The sequence below is a fragment of the Eucyclogobius newberryi genome, unplaced genomic scaffold, assembly GCF_026437365.1.
Source record: "Eucyclogobius newberryi isolate DKJ021-1_F unplaced genomic scaffold, fEucNew1.0.hap1 SCAF_9, whole genome shotgun sequence".
Lineage (NCBI taxonomy): Eukaryota > Metazoa > Chordata > Actinopteri > Gobiiformes > Gobiidae > Eucyclogobius > Eucyclogobius newberryi.
This window is the reverse complement of record NW_027316532.1, coordinates 33,659,976-33,687,446: the sequence shown is the minus strand read 5'-3', so window position 1 is coordinate 33,687,446 and position 27,471 is coordinate 33,659,976. Positions and strand designations below refer to the sequence as shown.

Below are 27,471 nucleotides of genomic sequence, written 5' to 3'. Positions count from 1 at the left end.
CAGGTGAGCGGTAGGTGCGTTTTATGAGGACAAATGATTTATCCACGCCACGAGGAAATATGATACAAAATGTGCTAACAAAAAATCGTCCATTCCACCTTTAAGTTTTTATTTTGACAGAGTTTGACCAACACATTTAAGGCATGAACATTTGTTATAATTAAGTGTAATTCGTATTGTATATTGTGTATGAAGTGTAATATCGTATTGTATATTGTATATCATTATCGCAGCACTTAATAGCCACATCGCCTATTGTTTTTTTGTTTTTTTATTTATTTAAGGACATAGGTTAGGGTTATGTTAGGTTATGTTAGATGAACCAGATGCAATGTTTTAAGTGTATGTAGCAGAATATGCGAATTTTCAACACCTGTCCATTGGGCCAATTTTAGAGTTTTATTGCAATAATTTCTAATATTGAAAGTCCCATATGGTGATGCTTAAAGTTTCAGACTGGGCTATAACTTAGGAGTTCAACGTAGCAACTCTTTAGTGTATGAGCACGTTTTCTAAACTAGAAACATATCTTCTCAACACGACTCTTCTCCGAAGAAAAGGTGGTCGAAGGGTAGTGGGCAAATGCTGAGGCTGCAGACCTGGCTGATGTCTTTGCGCCGAGGGAAAGTTAACGGGGTAAAAGTATAAAGCCCAGGAGGAAGAGGAGGAGATGATGAAGGTGCTTGGGGACAGAGACAGACTCAAAATGAAAGTGTAGTGATAATAAAGATGGGAGAGCTGCAGCGCTGAAGGAGCCAGGTGTGGCAGCAGTCACAGAGGTAATCAGTGGGCCAATGGGGAGTCATTGTACTCACAGTGAACAGGCTGCTGAAGTACCTGAATAAAAATAATCATTACGCTGCTTTAAAATCACTGTCTGTAAATATACCCTGGGCAGCAGTAAGCCACTCGCGGTGCCCGGCCATCGGCGCACGCACGCACACACGCTCTATAATAATATGTAAATACGCATGCAAATGACACAAAATGCAAATATATCGGAGTATGTTTCTCTTTGTAAATGGAGAGCAACTCGGTCGGTCCCCTGCTGGTTCTTTGCATCCTTTCTGTCGTTTAAAAAAAAAAGCTTTTAACCGAAACAAACTGTTCTCCAAAAATAACCCAACCGGCCAAAAGCGCGTTCATTATCCCCCTATAACTTTTAAGTGTTATCTTAGCAGAGCAAACTCTGGCAGAGACATGAATTGGATCTCTATTCCTTTTCTCTGTGTTACTGCTTTTGGAAAACAGGGATTAAGTCTGCATTTAAGAGAATTTAAATTGCAAATAAGGCTTTGTAATTGTTTTACGCTTTTAATCCGTCGTAGGGAGGGCTGTGGTGTAATGCAAAGTTGAAACATGGGCGAAAAGCTGCAGCATTCATATGGGGAAAGCCACTTTGTTTCAGTAGGACTTTACAGGGACTCCACACACACACACACACGCACACACACACACGCACACACACAATGCCCGCTGCTGGTGAAAGGGGTTTATTTTGGTGGAGTTTGGGTGCCCAGCTGGTACTTGAGACGGGTGGACTGGCAGTGGCCTTCAGCAGACAGCCGCCACACACGCGCACTGTGCCAGGCAGACGGAGTGCCAAGTCGCGCAGTCTGCCAGCGACAAGCCTGCCTCTGCCTCCGACAGGGAGAGGTTACACTGAAAGGGTTATGTTAGGTTATCCTACTGTTGACTCGGGTTTAAAAAGGCATTCAGGGGCATTAACAATACAAACCATTCTGGGATTAGGCAAAAACAACCGTGGCATAAACTGTCTACAGCTGCTTAAAAAGACACACAATCTCAAAACAACATTTTCTTAACATGCAGTTCAAGTTTAAATAAGATACATTCTGACAAAACAAAAGAAAATCCGAACATGAATGAATCGGAGAGCGTAGACCTTTGTCTGCGTGTTGGTTCTCTCCAAACCTTCAAATTAATCAAAGATGTTGTAATTTTATACGAGAAAATGTAACTTGCTCTGGGACCAGCCTGACCATTGGTGAAACCATCAGCAAAATTGCGGACATAACCATGAGCATAAACTACTCAAAACTTTGAAAAGTCCACAGGGTAAAATCAACATTGGGCAAGAGGAAATTAAACTTGAATATTAACTAACCAGTAAGTTTCCCAAGACATAGTGCCCAGGCAAGAGCATGAAGTCTTTGACAGACGATCATTAGATAACATCCAGATGTTTTTTGTTTTGATTATCATCTATAGAGGTTAAAAAACTGTCTGAGTTGTGAGATCTTTTTAAAATATGGTGTATTTCTCTGGCTAAAATACATTTGGTTTACATTATCACAGTGAGTAGTGCAATATGACCTAATATGATTCCTTCTTATATGTCTATGAAAAAATAATGCCAATAGCATTTCCCGCTATTTCCAAAACATATTGTTCATTTGAGGCAATGGTTTAAATGTTATGGATGGTGATGTTGCTGCTAAGAGGGGATTCATGGGTAACGGGTTTACGGAAATTAAATTGGAATTTGCATGCAAGCGGAGGAAAGTTAGTGCTGCAGGCATTTGGCTTTTACTCTAACTTTGTTGAGGCACATTTTGTGCCGTTTGTGCAGCTCTGGCTCATCGGATGAAATGCAGCTTGAACTAGAAACTTAGACGAGACTTCAAACTAGATTCCCCTTTGAGTTCTGGTATAGTCATAGCGCCAATCCTTCCTTGCATATCTACTGCTGCCACCGGTCTGAATGTCCCCAGCTTATTGTCTTCTGTCTATGAGCCATGCAGAGAACATACTGTCAAATACTGTGGAGCCAGAGTCAAAAGTCACGGTTTAAGAATTGCCCAAAAAGGAATCTACAAGAAAAGAGGAGATCACAAATAATATTTGATCTGCAGGCGTGTACTTCTGTCACTCCCCGACCTTCAGCCAAACACAGAAGCACAGCTTGAGGGCAGCACTTTGAGCTGGTGCTTTCAGGTATAAGAAAGTACACATACAGAAATCTAACAGCCTCTTTATGTGTGAATACAAAGGTGTGTGACAGTAGGATCATATCATGTTGTGACAATTGTTCCTTTGTTAAGACATTTATACTTGGCCAATATTGTTATACTTCATAAGAGACAAACCGTTTTAACACTTCCAGACACCTGCAGTTGTGGTGTATAGTAGAGGTGTGGCGATATACCAAATAATGATTGTGATTTTAATTTGACTTATTTGGTGTTGTAATAATGTAAATAATTACTTTGTGTTTTTGGGTGAATCATAAAATAAGACACACGAGCGTCTATGGAAACATCCTGGTCTTGATATTGAATGACTCTCTGTGATATTGATGCTTAATAACTCACAGTTTGGCTACGTTGAGTAATAGTGCTCTTGTTTTCTTAAATCAACTGTGTTCAGCACTTTGGGGACAGTCTTGTTTATAAAATGTGCCTTATAAATAAAGATGATGGATTTTGACTCTGACATTGAAATCAGCTGAAATCCAGACAAAAACGCCACCTCATTAATATAGATAGATATCGTTCTTGTGGACTCGTGGTCCATATAAAAGAAAAAGAAAACAAAAAACCAGCACAAACTCAAACAGACAATATAAAAACATACAAAACTACAATAGGAGGCGCCCAAACTCTCAGGACTGTTTCCACGGCGGAGAAGAGAAGCAGAAGGCACTGTATTCAATATTAGACAACAATAAAATCACACTCTTTTCTGAATTGTTCAGATGACACAAAACAGCTTGCAGTATCCTATTGAGGAGACAAAAGTTCACCAGCGCTGGTCCATCTGGGCTTTTTAACAAAAGTCTAAGAGTATCATTGTAGGTCAGGATTTAAAATAATGGATTTTTCTATCTTGATTTGTAAATAACTTTAACCAACTTCTTTTCTTTCAGCTTCTATACTCTGAATTGATGAACAGTTTGGTGAAAGTCTTTAGAAAGCGTCCTTAGTCCACCCTTGCGCATTTTGTCATACCATTACAAATATACAACCTCAAACTAATGTGTTGTCCTGGAAATACTACTTTGCAATACTTTGGAACAACTGTGAACACAAAGATTCACAATTGAGAATTAAAGCCCGCAGACCACACTCAAACAAAACCATGACAACAAAAATGGAAGACAGAAGGAGATCAGAGGATGCATCTGGATTGTTTATGCCTCAGACAATATATTTAAAAGGGTTCGGGACACCATCTTTCTCCGTTCACCTTCCCTCCATCCCTCATCCAGCCCATACGTCCTGCTGGTGGTGGCAGTGTATTATGGATGTTATTATTATTCCTGTATGTCGTCATGTCACTCGCCCCCGCTTCTCTCCTTCCCCTGAGCCATGGAGAGCGAGAGAGAGAGCGGGCACTGTTGGCACCCGGCCAGATTACCCAATCAATCTCCTCTGAGAAAAGAGGTGGGAGGGAGCGGGGTGCGAGGAGGAGACAAGGAGGTGGAATAAGAAAAAGAGAAGAGAGTCTGCTACGGTAACAGAGAGAAAGACCAGTCGCAGAGTCAGTGTTTTGGGGCTTTTTTCTCTTTTACTTGAAGACATTGATACGGACGGGCAAAATATTAACATGGGGATAATACAATGAATGTTGTTTTTTGAAGATATGCAACAAAATAACAAAAAAAATCATGGTAAAAAAAATACAAGCTGATTAAAAATGATGTTAAAGCTACAAATAAGACGACATTTCTGCACTTTTGCGATTCATTTTGCAGAGATTTCTCATTTGTCTGATAATCAAAACTCAAAAAAATATATTCGTTTTTGTCAATAGCCCAGCCCTAATTCACAGCACTGAAAAAATATGTTGCATGCAAAGGAAAAGATGTTTTATTTTAGAATCGACAGGTGAAATGAATAAATCTATGTAAAAAAAAAAAAAAAGAAATGAAAAAAGATGAGTATTTTGCAAGCATAATGTTATTAACACATCACAATTTTCCTTGCGAGTCTTGATTAGCAACAGACAACAGCAAACAGCACGATGCTGCGCCGCAACAAAAGGCTGAGGGTTCAACGGTTGTTTATAGAGCGAACGACTCCGCCCCTCGTGCCACCTGTTACTGTGGTCAGAGCGCACAATGACGGTCGGACCCTCTCACCAAGTCCCCAGGCAACAACCAACAGCAGACAGCAGCTCAACGCAGGACAAAATGTGCTCGCGGCTCAACATAGTCACCTGGTTTGATGATGAACAGGTTTTAAGAGCTTTGTGAGACGTGAACAGTGAACGGATGAAGAGGAAAAATATAAAGGCAATTAATAAGGATTCTTTGGTTAATTGATGATCAGGATTATTCTGGTCCCAATAAAATCATAAGAATTAAGTCAATTCTAGGGCTGTTAGTCGTACAAAGAGATTCCGGGTTGACTAAAGACAGGCCTTGGTATTTGATAAGTCGACTCAAGGGAACAGTAGTGTGAAACTGGCAAATTATCTTAAAACCTTCCAGTCATTTTACAGAAAGTGATTTGGAAACAATGTATTTATATGTAAAAGGGTAGATTAAACTCACTCATTCGATCTCTAATCTTTCGATTCCTCACTCCATACCCTCTACTTTCTGCTGCTGCCCCATATAAAATCTGCCAATTTAAATCAATGGCCGACGTATCGACTGAACCTGGCGACCCAACAGTGCCAGGTAACTCCGATCAATCTATACTCAATAAAAGGAAAGTGATTTATCTGGTTTATGTCGTATTAACTTAACTTAATGATTCAGAAAGTTGGATTTCATGACATATTGAAGGAGTGGTAATGAATAACAGAATGATAACGAAAAACAGATTGTGAGGTCAATAATCGTGAATGACAACAACACAATAACGGTAACACTATAAGTTTATATTGTGACATCCAAAACATTGCATTGGATAAAAGAAACAAACCACGAAAGGAAGTTGTCATTAGATTATCAGATTGTAATTTTAAATCTCAAGCAAGTTCAATTTTGTCTTTCGTATTTTGCCAAAGCCGATGTGTGCACGAAGCAACTCCTCACAACACATTTCACCCGTGCGTTGTGGACACGGCCTCGTTCATGGACAATTCGCAGAAAAACGAGCCCCAAGGCCCAGAGAGTGACGCACATCTTGCACTAAATCTGTGACCGTCCCGGGGCAATGGGCAGCAGGCGCAGATGTGTGCAGGGTCGTGACCGCTGTGTAGAGCAAAACTAAATGTCTGCTAAAACACGGAAGCCTGGATCATTTCCTCAAAGTCGCTTGGATTTAGACAAGAGGTGTCATTATTCTTCTTCTGTGCAACAAAGTGTGCTTCAAAATGCATGCTTTCTTCATTACAAAGTTGTATTCCTTTAATCATTCATATTGAGTTACTAAAGACACGCCATGTTCTTATAATCAAACGCATTACCTTAACAAAGTGCTCTTTTGAGGCGCAGCCAATTTAGAGAACAGAAAGCACAGCATAAGAGAATATCTTAAAAAAAAATAAACATGATTAAAAAGCAAAGTGAAGCAGAAAAGACAGAGACATAACTCCCACAATTAAGTCGACAAGAGAGACCACTTAAAATACTTTGGTGAGGTTAGAACTGGAGGCTGTGGCGGCGGCTTGTGTAATCGTATCGCCTTGCAAGTTTGAAGTGGATGCATTTATTTGCATATGATGTGCGAGAGTAAAATGCACACGAGCTTGAGTGGCTATCATAGCACATTCAGCGGTCCAGGGGTGAAGCCAAGAAGCGCCAGTCCAACTCGTCAGCAGCGGCCTGCGGTTCTGGGAGCCAGTCCAGGGCTCCAATCCCAGCACATTCCCCTGGATTAGCTGTCAACCACATTTGAGGATTAGCACATTATTCCATTATCTTTCTTAAACTGGGAAGGCCACATCATGTCCCCCAACAGAGGCCAGTGGGACGGGGCTGAATGAGAGGTGACTGCCTGCCGGCCGTGCTGATCCGAACTGCGCCAAACCAGAGCTGTAACCAAACACTTAAAGGTACACACTGTCGGCTACGCCAGGGCTGCACAATATAGTATCACAACTGGTCAACACAATAATCCATCTAAATATATATATAACAGCAAGGATCTCCACACAGACATTTACCAGATTTAAAATGAAAATGTAGAAAAAGGTGTTGATTTTATTCACATACTCAGTCTAAATTTAGCTGGATTTAGTCTTGGTTATGCCTTTGTTAGGTCGTTATTAGAGTTCCTCCCATCAGGAGGTTTGAGGCCGATCACCGACACAATCTGAAATTTTAAGCTGCCGATACCGATCACATTGACTTTTGATCAAATTGAGTTCAATCAAATCTATCCAGTTTATAGGATCACTGAGCTTTCTAGGCAATTTTAGGCAATTAACCCCGTGAGTTAAATGAATACGTTCATGTCTGCGTCATGCAGCGGTGCATCTGGTGCAACTGGTGCCGCGCGCAGCCAAACAAAGTGGATATAGGAGCAGAGTTTCAACCTTTGAGTAGTTTGGACAGTTTGAGGAAGGAAAACGTGCAGAAAAGAGCAGCAAGGACGACTACAGTGTTTGAGAGGTGCCACTTTCAAACGCGACTTTGACAAAACCATGAAGTGCTCTGAATTTTCACTTTCCATACGCAGCCATTTGTTAAGCTTTACAGCTTCAAAAAGCACATTTTCTCAGCAAATTAAGACACGGCCCATGGCTCTTTTTACATTTAAGGCACGCATGAAATGATCGCTTTTTAATGAGTAAATCACCAGCATGTGCATACCTGCAAACGAGCGACGTTCTGTGGATGCAATAGGAATGGATGGCTCAGTCTGAATACTTCATACGGCTGCAGACGATACATTTGGCTCTGAACCTCTATTGTATTTTTAACTAAAAGACCAGCGGGAGAGCTCGCTGTTCTGTGTTTACAGAAACACGTGGCGGCTCCGTGTTGTTGTCTGCTCCGGGAGCAGGCGGTGGATACATCAGGACTTAAGGACCACATTAGAGCACGTTTTAAGAGGGTTTCATAAGGAGCTTAAACAACGCTCCTGCAATAACTTACAGATCATCTACCTCAAGACAAATGTGATGACCATGTTATGTGTGATCAGTGCGTCTGATTTTTGCCGTGATCGGCCCGATTGGACGGAGCATCTCTAGTCTTTATTTATTATTTGTCAAGTCCTGTTTGTGTGACTTAAAACATGAACATATTTGTTTTAATCCAACTGAAATAATTGTCTCAAAAAAGTACATTCAAATATTGCATCGACTTACAGTCATATCACAATCTTTTACAATATTGTTCAGCTTTAGTAAACACTACCAATTGTCTTTATGAAGAGGTTATTGCTTTGTTGCCACAGTATGGCATAAATCTTACCCATCTCTATGGAGAGATGCAGGGGATGCTACAGGTCAGATCTGTGGAGAGGCATGTCCATTCAGAGTAAGCTTGTTTAATAAGGTACTTTTGGCCAATAAAAACGCCTCTAATTGAATAAATGCAAGACAAGCAAAACCATTTCCATGGAACAAGTAGGAAATGTTACATAGAACACCGCAAATGTAACGCAACAAATGAATAAATACAGAAGCCAATACGGCTGAAGTCGACTAAATAAATCCTTAGTCCACTAAAAAGGCATGCATTGACCTTAACTGCACACACATGATCAGACGCTCACAGGACTTCACACAGTAACAAACATGTATGCAAAAGTTGTTCATTTTAATAATCAATTCAACAATCCACATTTAATCACAATGAAAAATGGGTCAACCATATAGACTTTGAATAAGACACCTGTGACTGATAAGAGGGTTTAGTCACTTAAGGGATATAGAAACTGAAAATCACAAAATTGCATCCAGTTGAGTTCACAAAATCAGTCATTTAAAACACTTTCACCTAGATACAAAATTTTGACCTGGTAATGAAAACTTTTGGTTCATGTGGAACGACGTTACGCAAAAAAATAATTTGGACACTTAAGCAACAAATTCAGCCATGAAAAAAAACTCTTTAACTCCAAAATAAACTCCGACCTTCAAGACAAGACTAGAGCGAGAACCACAGTCTGAAGCCTTCCTTGAGCCTGTTCCCGCTGCGCGTCCCATAGAGCTGAGTGGGTGTGACTCCTGGGAGCCCTGTTGTTTTTCACTCAGAGATCCAGGGGCCGCTCGGGGGGAATGAGGAGCGGTTATCAGCGAGGGGCCGCGATACAGACTTGATCAGGCCGTGCGTCTGCGGGGACCACGAGCCACAGTTAATCAGAGAGAGACAGACCCCTCACGGCCCGCGGGATTCGCCCGGCACGACCCTGACACTTTCTCTTTAAAACGGACCTACACAAAGACAAAGACACGCAAACACACGCACACACGCGCACACACGCGCACGCGCACGCACACGCGCACGCGCACGCGCACAGGTGGCACAGAGGCACAGGCTCGTTCATGCTTGGTCTTGTACTTTATCGATGGACCTGCCCTTGCCACGCCCTCAGAACTAGCTCGCACTTTTGAAAAATACTTAAATGCTCAGAAATTGTGTCCTTGAGAGAAGCCAAATTTTATGTAAATTTTGTATTAGATTGCAAACCTGTTTTATAACCTTGTTAGTCATACTCCATTAGTCTCATTGTGTATTCAAAGCTGTGTTAGCAAATACGTTTCTCCAGTTTCCTTTTTTCATTTACAACAACATATTACCACAGTTCTACGAACATTACATCGTCTTCCAGGGCCTCATAGAATTAATTTTTAAAATGTTCTATTGGCCCATAAATCTCTAAATATTAGAAATCCAAACTAACTCTAACTCATTATGAACCCGTCGGCCCCTGAGATCAGCTAGAGCTGCTCATTTTCCTTCTATGGCTCCCAATTGTGGAACTCATAACCAGAAAATGCGCATTTTGAAATAAGCCCAACATTTTAAAATCTAAATCAAAGACTAATATTATCAATGACTAACAGCAAGGCTTTGAATGAATTCATAATTTAATTTACTTTTAAGTGTAAGTGGATTTTTTCTGTCATAATTCTTTTGCTCAGGTCATTTGGAAATGTAAATCACTTTGTTGCTCTACAATAATCTTCACTTTACTTGAATCCATGTTGTCCTTTTAGTACATGACAAATATGTTGAAATCAGCCAATGCTACAAACATTTCAAGCAGCAGTGGTAAGTCGGCTTCTGCTTTCTTTTTCATCTGACCTCTGAACTTGAGCCGCAGGTCAAAGGTCAGAACTATCCATTGAACAGCAAAAGAGCCATAAATAAAATCTAATTCCAATATTCAGACAGTGTTAATTATATTGTATGCTATGCTTCTTGGCTAATCTTTCGTAATAGTATGAACACTGCAATTGAATAATGTTGGTTAATAGCTCACAATTGAATTGTAAGACCAGAGTTATTTGAAAGGGCTCTTTAGTGGCAGGCTAATCCAATGCTTCATATTGTCCAGAGCTGTCAAAGCGGAGCCATTTAAGAGCTGACATGCAGGTATCCAGCTGGCCTACCTCTGGAGAAAGGTGTAGGAAATTATATGGCATTTAGATTAATTAGACACAGTTGTCAGATTTAATTAACTACCCAGTTTAATTAACCATGTAATTAATCTTATGGTGGTCCAACACATGCAGGCACACACATCAACCGCTCCCCGTACACACATGCACGGTACATGCACAACAAATGTAATCTGCACGGCTGACAAGTGCACACACTTTGGCTGTCAACCCTCATAAGAGAGTTCAACTGAACGGGCGACAAGCTACAGGCTGCACTGGCCTGAATGAAATGTAAGAATAGGCTGGTAATTCATTTCAAGTTTCACTTTTGCCAGGTGGAATAATCATCTACTTTCTAAAGTACAGAAAGCAGCCCAGGGCCAGCCAATTTAGTCATTGAGACACTTCACAGAGTAAATCGGACACACATTTATAAATATATGGTAAACGTAGGGCCATTGTAGCGACATAGTGATTTAAAACATTCACAGTGCAACAGAGTAGTCTCATCTTTACACAGCAGCACTGAGCCGATCACAGGAAAACTCCATTTGTAAACAGAAGGTGAGTGATTGACTGTCCCAGCTCCTCAGAAGATCACAGGGTCAAAAAGGGCATTGACCTGCACCTCCTGGCACGCTCTCCAAACTCACAGCCACAACAATGGTATGGACTCGTGTTTGTGTATATGTACATGTGCGTATGATGCTACTATTACACCAGTATATGTTTGTGCTAATGTTCTGGTAGTGGCCAGCTGCTATATGTGCCTTGACCTTTTTGGGAGCTCTGAGTGGACCAATAAATCTCCAGTCCGTGTCAGGGCCTTTCACTGAAGACTGATAGTTTCACTGAGGTTCATAGGTCAGCGTTTGAGGAAGTGCGGCAGCAGCTGAGGTTACTCTGGTTAGGGCTGGACAGTCGGGACCAGAGGGACATATGTGCGTGGCCCTGGCTGCCACGGTAGAGGGAAAGGGCCCTATAAAGGTTATTTTTGACTATTTTACGGTGGAAAATGAGATATGGCTAATAGGTAACAAATAAGTCAATGCTGAAAACACATACAGTAACTAACCCAAACCATTTTCCTAAATTTGACCAAACCCTGACCTTAACTATTTTCTTAATTTAAGTTATAACCCTGTTCCTAAATGTAACCTCTTTAACTGACCGATCACAGCAGACCGTCGTCACTCCGGACTCGAGACTCTAGCATAGTCAATACTTTCTTTTTACAACAAAAATGCCAAAAATGGAAGCCTGAGCATGTTGACATCAAACTTAAAAGGTTATTGGAGCAGGTTATTTCAGACACCCGAATAAGACGGCGCAGACAAGCAAAACCATGAGATCCGCAAACAAGTCTAAACAGGAACCAGCAGCATTATCTCTGCGATCCACTGACTGCGTTGGCCGTACGCCGACGTGCACGTGTGAGCGACATGTGTAAAATGTGTGCCGCTGCGGCCACAAACAAACAGGAGGCGATGGGTCGGTTAAGTTCACTCACATAGTCATGGAAAGCCTTGGCCTCGCTGGAATGTTCACATGTCTCCCTCCGGTCTGGGGCAGCGCAGTACAGATCCCAGAATACACTGTGCACAGAGAGGAGAGAGAGCTGGTTACACACACTGGGTCTGAACAGAAAGGATGTTACGGTCGTGCGTGCATTTGGACTGTCTGGGAAACGGGATAAATGTGGAATATGGAAGAATGCAAAAACGATGATTCATTTATTGCTGTTCGTACACATGATATGTGACTCAGAACTGCGAATGTCAAGATTGTTGGGTTAATCGGGATAATTCAGGTCAAAGAACAAAGAATTATAAAAATGTTTAGATTAAATATTTTTCAAATCAATATGTAGTCCAAAAATAGCACTAAATATAAAGTACTTTGTATCTCATTCAGAGAGTTCAATTTTGTAAAGCTGACATGTTTTAGACCAGGATGTCCAAACTATAGCCCCTTGCAAATAACCAAACGTAGTACTTTTTGCTGTAAATTGGAAAGAAATCTGCAATCATAGACTAAATGAAAACATTTTCAAGTTAAACAGACCTAAAATAAATGTTCCAAGCCTTGTAAAAAGGTGTGGAGACTCATCAAAACTCCGGCAAATGCAACATTTTGAAAGATTCATTTCATTGTCATATTGTCCCTGTGTTGGACAATAGGAATGAAAGAAAATCTAAGATGTCGTTGTTATCTGGTCACCGTCTCAGTAATCATGAATAATCATTCAATTATACACTGAAATTTGATATTGTGACGTACAAATATATTTATCCCTTCTGGTTTGCACTCAAAACATTTTCGTAAAAACATATTTCATTAAGACATGAGAACCTTTATTTTCAGTGCAGCAACAGAGAATAGAAAATATGCAATGAAAACCAAGATACGTAACAATTTAAAAACAAATACATTAAATCTAACCATATTAATCGATACGATTACTTTCCTTCCTGGCCAATCACATTGCCCCATATTAGCTAATTAGTCCAAGCCCTCTTGAGTTGGGGGCAACCGAGGCCATCGCTCTGAATGGCCCTTAATTACTGGCCTGAAATGAAGTAGGTGCTGAGGCGATCCACATTAAAGACTTGTTGTATTGATTTGACAAAAAATAAAAAGACAAATGATTGCTGTTGTGATACGTAGCGGTGCAAGGACAAACAGATGTTGTGTTCCTCCCGTGCTGATGCTGGGAATCTCCATGACACCTGATATGACAGACTGTGAAATGGAGCAGAAAATATTAGCTCGACGCCCAGATCTGTCACAGAGTGGTTCACTAGCAGTCTGTCACGTGTTGGTCATTTTGCACTCAAGAGGAAATACGGCACAAATGCACAGTTTAGACGGTTAGAACAAAACGGATTTGACTCTCAGGAGTTATCTGAAGATGTCAACCAAACCTGTGCTAAAACTAGAGCATTATAGCCATGTATGTGACACAAGACAAATGTATAAAATGTCAACTGGTTTGGAGGCTTAAAAGAAATTGAACATCTCCACTAAAGGATTGAAAAGTCAAAGCATGTTATGAGGAACGAGGCTTCGTCACAGGTCGAGGTTGAAGCGGTGGGTCATATTCAATTACATTTACTCAAACAGTGTTCTTTAAGTAGCTGTGCAGTGGATACTTTTTACTTTTACTCCACTACATTTGAGAGCAGGAATCTCTGCTTTCTACTGGACTATATATTTGAACTGGACTGAAAAGCTAGAAGTATGTTTGCGTAAGGTTTTAGACGTTAGATTTTAGATGTTTATGGTGACATTTTGCATACATTTTTAAAGTTCCAAGTCCCTCAACAAAATTGAGCTATATAGATAAAAATGGCCGGGAACCTAATAATCAAGACCATATTTTGATTCTTTAACGGTTCTCAAAATGTGTGAATTATTTTTACTTTTTACTTTTAAAGTTAATTTTTAAAGAAGAAAATAACAGATTTTTTTAATATGATACTTTCATGTACCTGTACTTCTACTTTACAAAATGTTAGTACGTTTTTACGAGTCATATGTTTTACAGTGTAACAGTACACTTACTCGTTTTGTTTCAGTTTTGGTCTTCCCACTGTCAGTAAATGTACAAGTTATAAAAACTTTATGTTGACAATATTAAATGATAGGAAAATTTGCGCTTCTCCTTCAAATATGATTCTTTTGTGTCTGTCCTTTGAAATCAAAGCAGATTGTTAACATTATTAATTGTTTTGTCCTTATAATTACATCAACTTACTCTTACTTGAGTGGTAGTTTCCCCAAATACTTTTTTAATCTTAATTTCTTGGACTACTACTTTGTTCTTTTACTATACAATATTTTTGGCAACTCTAGGAGGATGTATGAAAATGTCTGTTTGTTAAACACATTTACTCAAGCGGACAAAAGAGAGTGCTAAAAATAAAACGCACAATAACTTTCAACCCTATGGCACAAGATAGCCCCCTGTGACCGAAAATAGCAAAGTCATTAAAGTAGTTAAAGATTAAAACGCAGTAGGTGCCCTGAAGCAGAGAGTGTGCACCAGGGTGGACCTCTAGCACAGGTCAGAGCAGGGCATTGTGGGAAAACTCTGGTCTATTTCAAATGTGAGAAGAGAATGTTGCCCTCGCTTTCACGTGACGTGCATTATCATATCTACTGTCTGCGTTAAAGAAATTGGGAGTCAGGGAGAGCGCCACCATCGCGAGTCCAATCAGCTGACAGGGAAATGAAAGGGGACGCAGTTTGTTACGGAAAAGACATGCAGATATGGGGCATGCAGTCAGTGCGGACGATCTAAACATCTCCTGTATATTACTATTTGAACAGCTGACCTGCGCCTGCCCGAGTTCAGGCTCAAATCTCATTTTGGCAACATTTAATCTGATTACGAGCCTTAACGTAAACTTTCATTATTCTGTTATTGCTGGAGGTGATCGACATGTAGAATAGAGAGCACAAACGCACAGCGGGGACGGCAAGAAGATAATAACAGTACTGTATCACTGTAACAACATGTGATGAGACATTTGACGGTACTTTAAAATAAAAAGACTATATATATGAATTTTAAAAAAAAATATTGATCATGTCAAATAAACGTTCACAGTTTTTTGTTTGCTTTATAGGCAAATTCTAACAGAAATTGTATCTAAAAACAGCATTATCCCCAAAAAAATTTTTTGTAAAGTTCATTTTGTTTCATAAAGCAGTACTTTGCGACAAAATCAGTGTACTGCATGCTGTACGCATCTCCCGTTAATTGCAGAACATTTTATCCAACCCAAACTCAAAGAAATATGGATGTTGCTTCACTTCCTCAGCTAAAAAAAGTGTCCATAAAGCTTTGTATGTGCCCCAGAAAATCATGCATGTGAATACTAGCGACGCGTCAAAGGGTTTGTGGCAGCTAAACTACTACTAAAAACCTACTTCCTCCTTTGACGGTTTTAAAATGATGAAAAGCTGTTAAATGATAGACACAACTGCCGTTTTTATGGAAGAATGAAATTTCTCTAGAGGACATGGCTTTGGTTCGTCTGTCCCACCCACACTGTGCAACACGACTAATGTTTTGGTTGTTGTCGTTCCTTATTCAAAGACACTAATCTTCAGAAACCATCAGTGAAGTCAACATTTGCGGTTAATTAGTGCCAACAATCTGCAAAAAATCTTGTACGGCATGCTCCCCTTGTACCAGCCAATGTTCTATCCAATTATCTAATCATTTCAATCAAATCATCTCATTGTGAGGAGCTCTTTATGGTGTTAGAGAAAGTAACTGGGGCTATTGGAGATGTTCAAGTCACTATAGAGAAAACTTCCTAATTGCAACCGTTGGACAATTTACGGCAAAGCATGCAAATTGGTCCTAATCTTAATTTAAAGCACTAACATTTTCAGGAAATTAGAGTACAGCCACAAAATGTAATTGCTTTTTGTAAAGAGATTTCAAAACTGTTGGAGAATGGACCAAAAATACTGCTAGAAGAATTAGAGATTATACCGTATTTTCCGCACTATAAGGCGCACGTAAAAGTCTTTAACGTCCTCAAAAGCCATCCGTGCACTTAATAGTCCGGTGCGCTTAATACATGGTTTATTTCTGGTTGTGCGAAGATATTTTGTGTGGTACACGATGTATAAAGAAGATTTGGGACATGAGACGTCGATGCACGTTTGGATTTACAGTCCCAACAACATGTATGCAAAGCATTCTGGGAACAGTAGTCTACATGCGGCGCTTTGTCAAAATGTAAACAACATTTTCAGTCAGGCACAACACAGACACCTAACGGTAAATAAAAGGACCCAAAGAAACTTGGCCCAAGATGGCTCCTGCCAAGAGACCATGGATCTGTTATATTATCGCAAGTAATGCGCTTACGGGGTAAATGATCAGTCAACTGTGGTCAGAGGCCGAAATCATCACTGAACTGCTGCATGGATCCGAGATGCGGAATCACACTGGCACGGAGCACTATCGGCGCTTAGGCTGCTTTTACCATTATGCGCCCCAGCAGACATTAAACCGGGACACACGGGACGAAGTCTGTGCGAAATCAGGACAAATGCACCGGGACACGGGACGTAAAAAATCGGGACCGTCCCAGGTAAATCAGGACGTCTGGTCATAGCTATGCGGGAAGTACACGGCGGCATTTGAAGGATTTGAGGACGAGGAATGAACTGAAAAAGTCAGTGTATTGTGTTGTATTTTACGTGCAGCTGAACGAGGCTGGGAGTTGTTGTGGACATGCTAACGTGTCTTTTAGCGGTAGCACAGTGTGTTCTGTGTTTGTATTTTACGTGTTTACAAGTGATCTTGACTGAGAATTGATTTGGATATGCTAACGTGTCTGTTAGCGGTAGCAGAGTGTGTTTTGATGTTGAACAATGTTGATCTGAATGAGTTGAACGCGTTTGATAAAGCTCAACTGACTCTGACTTATCCGTCTGTTTTGTTTATGCGCTTTATCGTCCGGTGCGCTTTATGTATGGACCAGTACACATGGTACACAAAGAGCTGATGGTGCGCTTAATAATCCGGTGCGCCTTTTCATGCGCAAAATACGGTACTATATTTAGCAGATTCTTTACCACAGCAGAATCAAGGTCATGTAGCTGAATAAAGTACATATTTACCCAAAAGACAAAAATATAAATAGTTTGATCCAGGTCTGGTCACAGTGTTTTTACCAATGTGATGCAATGATTTGGCACAGATCTAATCACTCTGAATGTTTTTGTTGTTTTCTTGTGTATTCTTAGGATGTCTTTCATTGTGGGCTTTCTCAAAAACCTGTCTTTGACTTTTACCCTACAATGTGCACACACTCACAACACCGACGCTCATTGTATCCACAAAAGGGATTAACGGCCAGAGTCCAATATGGAAGACAATTACTAAAATGAAATGCCATCATGATAATTATTTGCCATTAACTGGTCAGAGAAAGCGGGTGGTTACAACGTTCCTCGCATTTCTACATAACAAAGCCACACAAGGACAGATTTGTTAGCTACAGGTGGCAGGTCTGCGTGATAATCTCGTGCCTCTTTTGGCCAGATATCAGAGTCAAATAGTGATTCGGGCAGTGGAAGAATTGGAATGAGTAATTAAACAAATGGAGACGTGCAGAGATGAGGAAACAGAAACTGAAACAAGCCACAAATATCTTCAGCTTTGTGGCGTTGAGACATCTTGAGGCAATTGTTATTATGACAAATTAGATATATTCCAGGTAGTGATGTCAAGGTTATTTGGTTAATCCATAATCATGATTATTCAGGTCACAATATGATTGTAAAAACAGAACAAAAGGATTTTGACAATTGTATTACAAACCAAAAGACACACCTTCATGTAAAGTTATTTTTGATCTTTCTGTTGAATGTTACTTCATGAATGAAAAAGTGAAGTTAAGGATGTCACGTTATCAAAGTTCGACCAATATGGATTTTGGGGTTCCGATATGATACTGATATAAAAGGAGTTTGGAGGTGCAGATATAACTGCAGATATAAGATAAGATAAAATAAGATAATCCTTTATTGTCCACACATGGGGATATGCTTAGTAATGTAAAATAAATAGTTTAAAGGCAGTCGATTATTAAAAAGTGTTGAGCTCTATTTATTCTAAACATGAATAATATTATTATATTAAAGCAACATTTATTATTATTCTGCCAGTGAATCTTCTTGATAGACTTAAATTATTGAAGTGAATTCATGAGCCTGTGGTTGGACTAATTAATGTGTGTTGTCACAGTAATTATTATGCGTAAATTCCGACCATTAACTCCTCTTTTCACGACTCATTTACATGTCAATGTGTGTCCAGTAAACATGGATACAGCACTTTACAGAAGCCAGAAACAGAAGCAATGTTGTGTTAGGATTTCATGTGCTAAGCGCTAACTAATGTGAAGCATCAAAAGAAACACATTTCCAACACTCACCGCTCACAGACCATCTCAGATCCCAATTCTTCACAAATAAGATTTATTTTAATCATGACGATTGTCCATAGTGAATATAATCCAGCATGTTGCTATGACAACAACAGTAGCAGCGTGAGTGCTAACATTAGCTGACCAGAATCCTCTCTCTTCTCCACACTGACACTCAAAAATAAGTTCCATGTTGTCGCTGGTGTGATCTGTGTTGAAGTTTATTTTTGTTCTTGAGTTAGTGTCTGAGTTTAGAGCATTTAAATCCAGCGCTGCCTCAGTCAGAGCCGTGACTGGTCAGGGCCGTGACTGGTCAGAGCCGTGACTGGTCAGAGCCGTGACTGGTCAGAGCCTTGACTGGTCAGGGCCGTGACTGGTCAGAGCCGTGACTGGTCAGAGCTGTGACTGGTCAGAGCGACACAAACAGGAGTGTCACTCTGGAGCTGCATTCAGCTGCACTTCTCAGACAAACTGCTGCACGGACACATGGAGCTGCGCTACATATTGGGCCATTAATCTGTCAGTACATTTGATTAAATAATTGTATTCTAGAGAGTCTAAGCTTTAAAACATGTTTAACATGCTCAGGTGGAGTATCAGCCATATCGGCCAGAGTTTAGCCAAGAGCCGATAGTTCAAGTGCCCATATCGGCCGATAATATCAGCCAACCGATATATCGGTCTGGCCCTAGTCATAATCTTACATTATTTCCATTTTGACCAAACAACTGTGAAATCCTTAAATGTACATCCTATCTTTATTAAATCAAACTTTCCAAACAAAAGCTATACATTATATACAATATACATAGATTGATTGAGACTTATTTAGAGAATAGATTGAACTGACATTACTCATTGTTGCTGCCACCATTATTATTTTTATCTAGTTCTAACAATGATAATCTCGACACCCCCTATGTTAAAGGTCACATACTTTATCTATTAAACAATGTGAATAAAAGTGAATTAAACATTTGGCTGTTATTTAGTAAACGCAGTTGTAAAATTGAGCTGTTTCCTCCTGACGTTAGGAGCTTTTTGCCTTAACTGTAGAAGCTCCAGTAGCAGCGACGCATTTGAGTGAAAACGGAAGAAACAACCTCAGCAGCGCCATGTAAATCTGCAACGCTCCCTTTGGACCACAGCTAATAAATACAGCCACTGCCAATGCAAGACAAAGACCAGACGCCAAGAAAAGAGTAACTGCTGCAATATAAATGTTGGATGGCTTATATTTTTACAATTATCATCATTATTGACGCGGGGGCTTTGTCAGTGTTTGATTTTTATTTCAATAACAAGTTTCCAGCCTTGATTTGCCAAAAATATTTTTAGAAGCAAACACAATCAAAGCTATTTCAGTTCATCTTTTAAACAAGTGGCTATATTTCCCAAACTCAATACTGCTACAAGCCAACTTTGTAATGCCATATTTTCACCAAAAACGAGACCCAAGTCTTGATTTAGAGGTAATTTTATCTGTTACCAATGTTGATATAAAGGATTAAAAAAAATAGCTGGTCTTGCTTATTAGATGAAAAACAAGAAGAAAGGGCACAGAGTAAAGGAATGCTTGATACCTGCAGTAATAAAATCAAAAACATACTTTGGAGGGCTTGCGTTCTGTTTTCTCTGCCTCTCGCAAACAAGAATTTCTGCCAGGGGCCATCACGTAAGATTCCCCCCCGTGCGCTGGGCCCTGCTGGGACTTTCATTGCCATATTGTTACGTGCTTGTTGTGGACGTGAAAAGGGGGTGCGCTTAGTCATCAGTGGTCATCTAGTGAAAACTGGTTAAAGCGATCGATCGGGGGGGGGGGACAAGTAGCTGTGACCAATAGAAAGCGAGCTAATGACAGTCAGCACCTGCAGCCAGGACCCTTTATCCAAGACGCATAACAACAGATGTGGATGAGTGACCCCCACCTTCCCCCCTCCAGACCGCTATTCTACACCCCAGCGACCAGCGTCCTACAGGAAGCTGGGCTGAGGGCAGAGAGAGGCTGAGGAGGGGACGGAGGCGGGGGTGGGGCTGCGGCGGCGGCGGCGGCGGCGGGGGCAGAGATTGGAGCTGTTTAACACAAAGAGGCAGGAATGCTAAGAGTTAATCCATTCGGGGGTCTCTCTTCCGCAAACAAAGGGACAGGGCTTCAGACAAAGGTTGAGGGGAGGGGAGCGAGGGCTGCGAAGAGAGGGGAGGTTGGTGGCTTTTCTACCATCTGGAGCTTTTGTTTTAGGAGGCTTCGGGACAGGGCGGGCGGGGGGGGTTATGGCTGGGCCCCGCCTCCATGGGCCCCACCCCCCCAGAGGGACTCCGTGTCCACGTGCTGCGCGGCCCAGACAGACGCCTTCCTCTACGCCCCGACCCGGCCCCTCTCGAGTCTGGCTAATCATCAGCCCGAGGTCTATACAGTTACGGATGTCAAAGCAATTCAAGTTCATGGTGGATCCGATTGTAGTGGGAACACAGTAACATTAACACATTAACATAGTCTCACAAGTGATTATTTGTACAAACTGTTAAGTCTAACGTTCGTAAATTGTGCCGTTTTAAGTAGTGCCAAATGGATGATTAACATTTTCAGAATCGGAATCTTTATTAATGGCCACACAGACGATGGTGGTGGAGTTTGCTTTCAGTTAAGCATTGAAAAGGAGCAACAACCAAACCACTAAAGACAACCACAGCACAACAAAAGGTGTATTTAGTCCAGAGCTTGAGTAAGTGTCCTTATGACAAAGGGTCTGAAACGCTTTTGAACCTTAAAGACTTGACATGTTTTGACATAAACATGATTGTGCATCGTCACTTTTCACTGGTTCCACTAGTGTAGGCTACAAACAGCAAGAAGAAGATACTGTAATCATTTATTTATCTAGGTTATGTCTGATTTTCAAGAGGGACCAGGTGACCAATTAATAAATGACATTACAATGATGTATTTCTTTTTTTTACAGGATAATGACCTAAGGCAAAGAAACATATCCTTATGTTTGAGCCAGTGAATCTAAAACATGATGAATCAAACACATATTAAGTCTTAAAAACCATTAATATTGGATTACGTCGCTGCTACATTACATGAATCATCCTGAAGTTCGTGTACATGAGCGTTATGACAGCGTCGCGTTCCCTTTCCCTCTTTCCCCGCTTCCGTGAGCGCTCTGATTGGCCTGGGCAGAGGTGTGACCGAGCCAACGTGCGTTTTGTTTGTGTATGTCATTCTGTCAGTATTACGGCCAATTGAGCGCTGTCAAGAGTGAGAGAAGCCAGGCTCTTTACGGACCATTATGAAGAGTGTCAACAGGCCACACAATCATAACAGCGCACTCACACACAGGGGCCGGACCAGGATGACTGAATGACGCCGCACGTAGGGGTTTATTACACGGGAGCGACCGGGGGCTTTGGGAAGATGGTATGAATGACAAACGAAAACATACGCTGTCAAAGCTCGTAGTCTCGTCCGTTTACGACAGAAACTGAGGAACTTTCAGGCTTGTTTTGTTAACTTTACTTGGTCCTTGACAGCGCCACTGGACATGTCCTTTAGCCAATGAGAAGCTGCTTGACTACAGCACAGATCAGGCATAACCTTGTGAACGCAGTCAGATGAAAACGATTCAGATTTACTCCCTTATTTAACAGATTTTCCCTGACATCTGTGCTAAACGATGATGTGTTTGAGGTGGTCAAATAAAATGATGATTTTATTTCACAATTTAATCAATATTTCAATTGAAAACAGTACATTTTTGAGGAAGCTATGTAAAATAAATACTCCATAAACTGCTCAAATGAAACCAGTTTATATATGATTCTACACTAGAAATTATCATTTGCGTAAATGTAATGTTGCAGCGTGGGTCCCGAGTTGGTCACAAAGTTATTTTGTGACGTGAACCGTTTGGGACGCTCTGGCTTAGATGACATCTCCAAAGCGCGTGGGTGTTTTGGGTCAGCAGTGGTCAGGCATTTATCAAAAATGGTCATCGTGTGGTGATGTTTTTGTGTATTAAAGGAGCAAAATGAAACCTGTGTGACTTTTCTGGTAGAGATCTGCCACCTGTGTGACTCATGAAGGTGGAGATGATATTGCTTTCCGTGGAATGTTCTACACTACAGCATTAAAATATGTATCAGTATTGGACTGAGATGAATAAAGTGCAACAAAGTGTTTTTATCATTTGCATTCTAGTCGACTTCAGAACTATGTATTTAAAACTCCTGGCATGGACACAATAAACAGATACCATTGGGAGAAGGCCATTGTGAAAAAAAAGGATGACATCAAGGACGGGACTGACTAAACTTGAAAGTGGACAAATGTAATAGACGTTAGACCAGTTGGGACGACCTTGCTGGACTTCATGTTCATGTACAAATGTTTGTGCTCTCTCTGGGTCTTGTTTCTGCACGTGCCAAAGCCCAATTACAGCTAGGTCAGATCTGTGGAGAGTCAAGCCTGCTCACAGCAAGAATCTATGTTTTTCAAGGAATTTGTTTGGCATTAAAATAGAAAAAATGTAGTAAAGGTTAATGTTATATCATCCCAGACTAAGCAATAACATCTCTGTGGGGACAAGAATGTGATGGACCCCCCCACTTAATGTTACAGAGAGCATCTTTAAGCTCTTTAAAGGCGGATAAGAAACAAACCCAACGCTATTCCAGGTGTAAGGTGTGAACAATATGGGTGTGAACATCAAATGTGTCGTTTTTCTAAACAGATAATCATTTTAACAAATCTACACCGCATTTCAGCTCGAACAAACAGTGACTGACTTGGACATCTTTGACAGACTGGGCAGCTCAGCGTCAGTTTAGATGCCAGGTTTAAATAACAGAGGTGGGGGAAATAGGTTCACTTGTCAATCAGAGACGAGTCCGGAGTAGCGCTCTTAAAACACATGTTAGATGATGCATTTTACTCTGCCCTGCAATTACTGTCCCTCTCCACCTCAGCACATTCTTTCACAAGTGCTTCAGGAGTGCGTTAAGTCGTTGTAAGTCACACACAAGAGGGTAAAAAGTACAAACTCACCACCACCACGAGTGTAGAAATCCCGGAGGTTCCCCAAGTGTAATGTTCTTCTCCCATCGAATCTGTAGGAGAGCGGGAAGACAAAGGAGGCTCATGAAATATCGCTAAATGTTTTATGCATATTGTAATAATTTAGCTGTACCGTGGTCCCCAACTTCAGTCAGATGGAGAAAAGGAGAAATATGAATGTCAAGATTAATCAGTTAATAGATAATCATAATTATTCCGGCCACAATGTAATCAAAAGAACTTCACGATGTTGATGAAGATCATTTTAGAAGCGAAAATAAGTTGCTTCAATTGAATCCATACTCTGAAAAAGTCAAACAAATTTAAATCTGGCTTTACTCCTGTTAATTTAATCATTTCGAGTTTGATTTCATAAAACTATTGTCACATAAGAATGGTAATCTAAAAACAATTATTATCAGATGTTTGCTTTAAAGATAATTAAAATTATATTACAACAGGTTTTCATCAGATTTCTTTCAGTACATGATCCCTCTGATTACTCACACCAGATTTTGTGGCTTGCATGTAAAATCATCTTCCAGAAATCAGATTTTGGTGAACAGCCACGGCCTGAAACTGAATCAAGGATTTTACTGTTGTTCATTGTCAATCATCACAAAATTGTGATGTTTCTCCTCACAATAATTCTGATGGAATCTAATATAGTGACATTCCCATGGAGAACTGGGCCAGAGGGCAAAAGGAGTGGAGTGCACAGTGGATAATACGCAGTGGTCACCTTGAAACAGCAACAGTAGAGCTACTACATGGAGTATATCTGGACTCATAGATAAGATCCAGGAGATAGACCAACACTGAGCTGGTTTCACACACTCAGCACTTGTCATTTAATCATGGAAGCCTTTTCTTCAAATTATTAATTCTTAGCACTACAGTGGATGACTGCACAAAAATGTAAATTAAAATGTGCAAGTGTGTTATTGGTTGATTATCAATTTCATATAAGAAACAACCATCAATTTAAGTGTATTGTGGCTGTATATTCGGTTGTGTTTTGGTTTAGTTTGGCTACTGTAAGTCTGACTGCCAGTGTGCAGTCATTTCCATATAGATTCAGCATACACTATGGCGCTATACTATTAGACTATAATGTATAGCATACACTATTGACCATCGGTGAATTACAATATGTGCTTTTGCTTGGTTAACAAAGCAGCCAGCATTATTTGTATTTTACAGAGACAATATTAAGTGGAGGTTTTCAAAGCTTTTTTTCATTTGAAAGAGTCCAGTGCCACTCTCAGCACCAGAGCGTGGAGTGGCCAAGTCCTCCTGGGTCCAGGGCCCTATTGTGAGCATATATAAATGTATGGGTGTGTGTAGAAGACGTGTGGGGCTCTCTGAAGGAGGAACACAGGCTAATTGAGGCAGAGACCAGCTTACAGGTCTCATAAGACACTACCGAGCTAATGTGGGTCTGCCTGCCATCTTATTTCTGAGTTATGTAAGTATAGTGGCTACGAAATAGCATGACAAGATGTTGAATTAAGATGACAGACAATGTTTTATTTGATCTGTTTCTGATTAAAATGCATTGTCTTTTGTTCGTCATGACCCAGTGAAACATCTGTTGTATTACAGTAAAAAAGAAGAAACAGGGAGACAAAACGATCTGAGTGATCTGAAGGACTGAAGGTTTGTGTTACTGTTGTATTACACATAATAACAGCGTCTATGTAGGAGCACAGTGACCACCCCAATTTAGAAATCTCAACAAAAACAATTTGAATCCTCAAGTCGCATACTTGTCTAAATGTAGATTTCAGCTTCATGTTTTAACCTCTCTGCGCCACTGTCTGACCACTGACTATGGGCAAATGCTCTTTATGTTATCAGACTGAGCTTTTCCAATTGCGGCAAATTTGTCTAATCTTGTCTTTCAAAACGTTTCTACAAAGTTTTTAAGAAACCAATAATGAGATTGTCTGGTGGATGGTCGGAGCAGGTTTGTTAAAAAAGCTGCATACTAAGCTCATGCAACCATAACTTAGCTAATTGGTCAGACAAGTGCACATAAGCGAAGCAAATCATACGTATATGTTTAGTGGAATACCAATCAGCAACTCACGTCCTCTACAAAGTTACTTGCTTGTCTCGTACAAATTAAAAGTTGGTTTTAGGTGAACATGGCATCAGTATTTGATTAGCAATGCAAGATGTCATTTAGAAGAAGCGTTTTGTGACTGTGGAATGACAAGTGCATTTACTCTTGAATTAGGAGCATTTGGAGGTTGAAGTCTGGGAACAGATCTTTTCCATTGAAGGGAAGATAACCTAAATTCTCCTGACAGTCTTTGTCAGATAAAAAAGGATAGACAATACATTTGCTCTATCCTTAAAGGCCTTGGTCAGTGTTTGGAGATGTATTAAGAGGATCTGAAATAAGCCAATGAGAGGAGGTGTTGTACAGCCCTGGGCCTTAACATGAGGCTATACGCAGGAAGGATGTCCATTAGGGAAGAGGATGCAACACATTAGAGACTGTACCTTTACCAAAGTTCAGGTCCTAATACGCAATGCAACGTTTTAAGCGTTTTGGCGTTGTATTTATACATTTGTGGTAACTTATTAGAGTTATTGCCTTTTGGTGAGATATTCCTCAACACCAAATATATGTTTTTACCTTCTGTATTGTGTGACTACTTTACTTATTTACGAGGAATGATGATGATGATGAGTATTATTATAGTTGATGATGTGTTTTTTACATTTTTATAGGCCTACACTTAATTTCAAATATTTGTCTGGAAAATTAAAATGTGTACTATGTTTGATTAGTTTATTGTTATATACTAAAACATACATTGTTTACAGTGTTCAAGTGGGCCCTTCTACAGCATGTTGACCAAGCATAACTCTCAATAAGACAGAGGAACGTGTGAGAGTGCTTGAACCCCGGATGAGTTGATCTGTGAATACCACTGGTGTTGATACAATAGAGGGGGATCCCACTTAAAGAGCAGGAAGTAGGAAAGGAGGAGAATCATACCTCTGACAGGAAGGTCTGTGCGGATTTCTGAGCGCCGACATGGAGCAAGTACTCGTACACGTATAAAGCTAACCTGCAACACACAGACAGAGAAGCAAAGTCAGTTTGGTGCAACTGTGGGCAACTGTGTAACTGTCTCATTATGATATCAGAGAGACAACATAAACAATAAAAAGACAAAACTGTTGTATAAAGCTCTCAGATATTGTATTTGTGTTGAGTGTTGTCACAATACTAACATTTAGAACTAAAAAAAAAACTTTGTGCACGATACAAAGTTTGATATTATATTGATCATAACAAATTACACAATTTAAACCTACTAGTTATTTATAAAATGCTAAACATCAAGATAAGACAAATTAAATGTAATTTTTCTTCTAACAAGACAGTTAGATATTTTCCAAATATAGGATCAGACAAAGCCAACTGCTCTGCTCTGGCCCCCAAAGGCCCACAATCCTTTTGGTTCAGAATGACATTAAGAAGTGCCACAGTCACAAAAGTCAAGAAAAGCTAAATAACATATGGACATTTACATGTTGTTTTTTCTCAGACATTAAGCTTGATATAAATTCTAAAAAGCTCATATACAAATCGAGAGGGTTAAGTGCTTGATGTAAAACCCTGTGTGAAATGCTTGTGTGGCACGGAGCCACTTCCCTGCGGTTTGAAGAACTTTAGAGTGCGGCACACGGCCAAGACACAACAGAGGAGGACAGGCGAACATGAAGACTATCCCAAACAAAAACATGAGGCCTCTCCTGGGTCCTGTCACTTCAACCCTACAGACAGACTCGATTCACTATAGATCTACAAACAAAAGGAAAAAGTTACAACATGCATTTTGAATGGTTGGGGTTAATTGCCTGCAACTAAAATTGTATTCCCCGAAACGATGTTGGACCAAAGACCTGTCCAGGGACTTTTCAGGCATAGTTGATATGTAGACTCCCCCCTGTATTTGCCAA

General features: G+C 40.3%; 1 protein-coding gene across 1 annotated transcript in view; it reads right to left on the bottom strand.

Annotated features, from left to right (window-relative positions):
- ssbp4 (single stranded DNA binding protein 4) overlaps window positions 1-27,471 on the bottom strand; it is a 79,923-nt gene that overhangs the window by 46,374 nt on the left and 6,078 nt on the right. The window contains exons 2-4 of the mRNA XM_072439520.1: window positions 26,501-26,573; window positions 23,479-23,540; window positions 11,984-12,068 (exon numbers count right to left, since the gene is read on the bottom strand). Of these exons, the coding sequence (XP_072295621.1) occupies window positions 11,984-12,068; window positions 23,479-23,540; window positions 26,501-26,573 (220 nt within the window). The remainder of the gene's footprint in view (window positions 1-11,983; window positions 12,069-23,478; window positions 23,541-26,500; window positions 26,574-27,471) is intronic.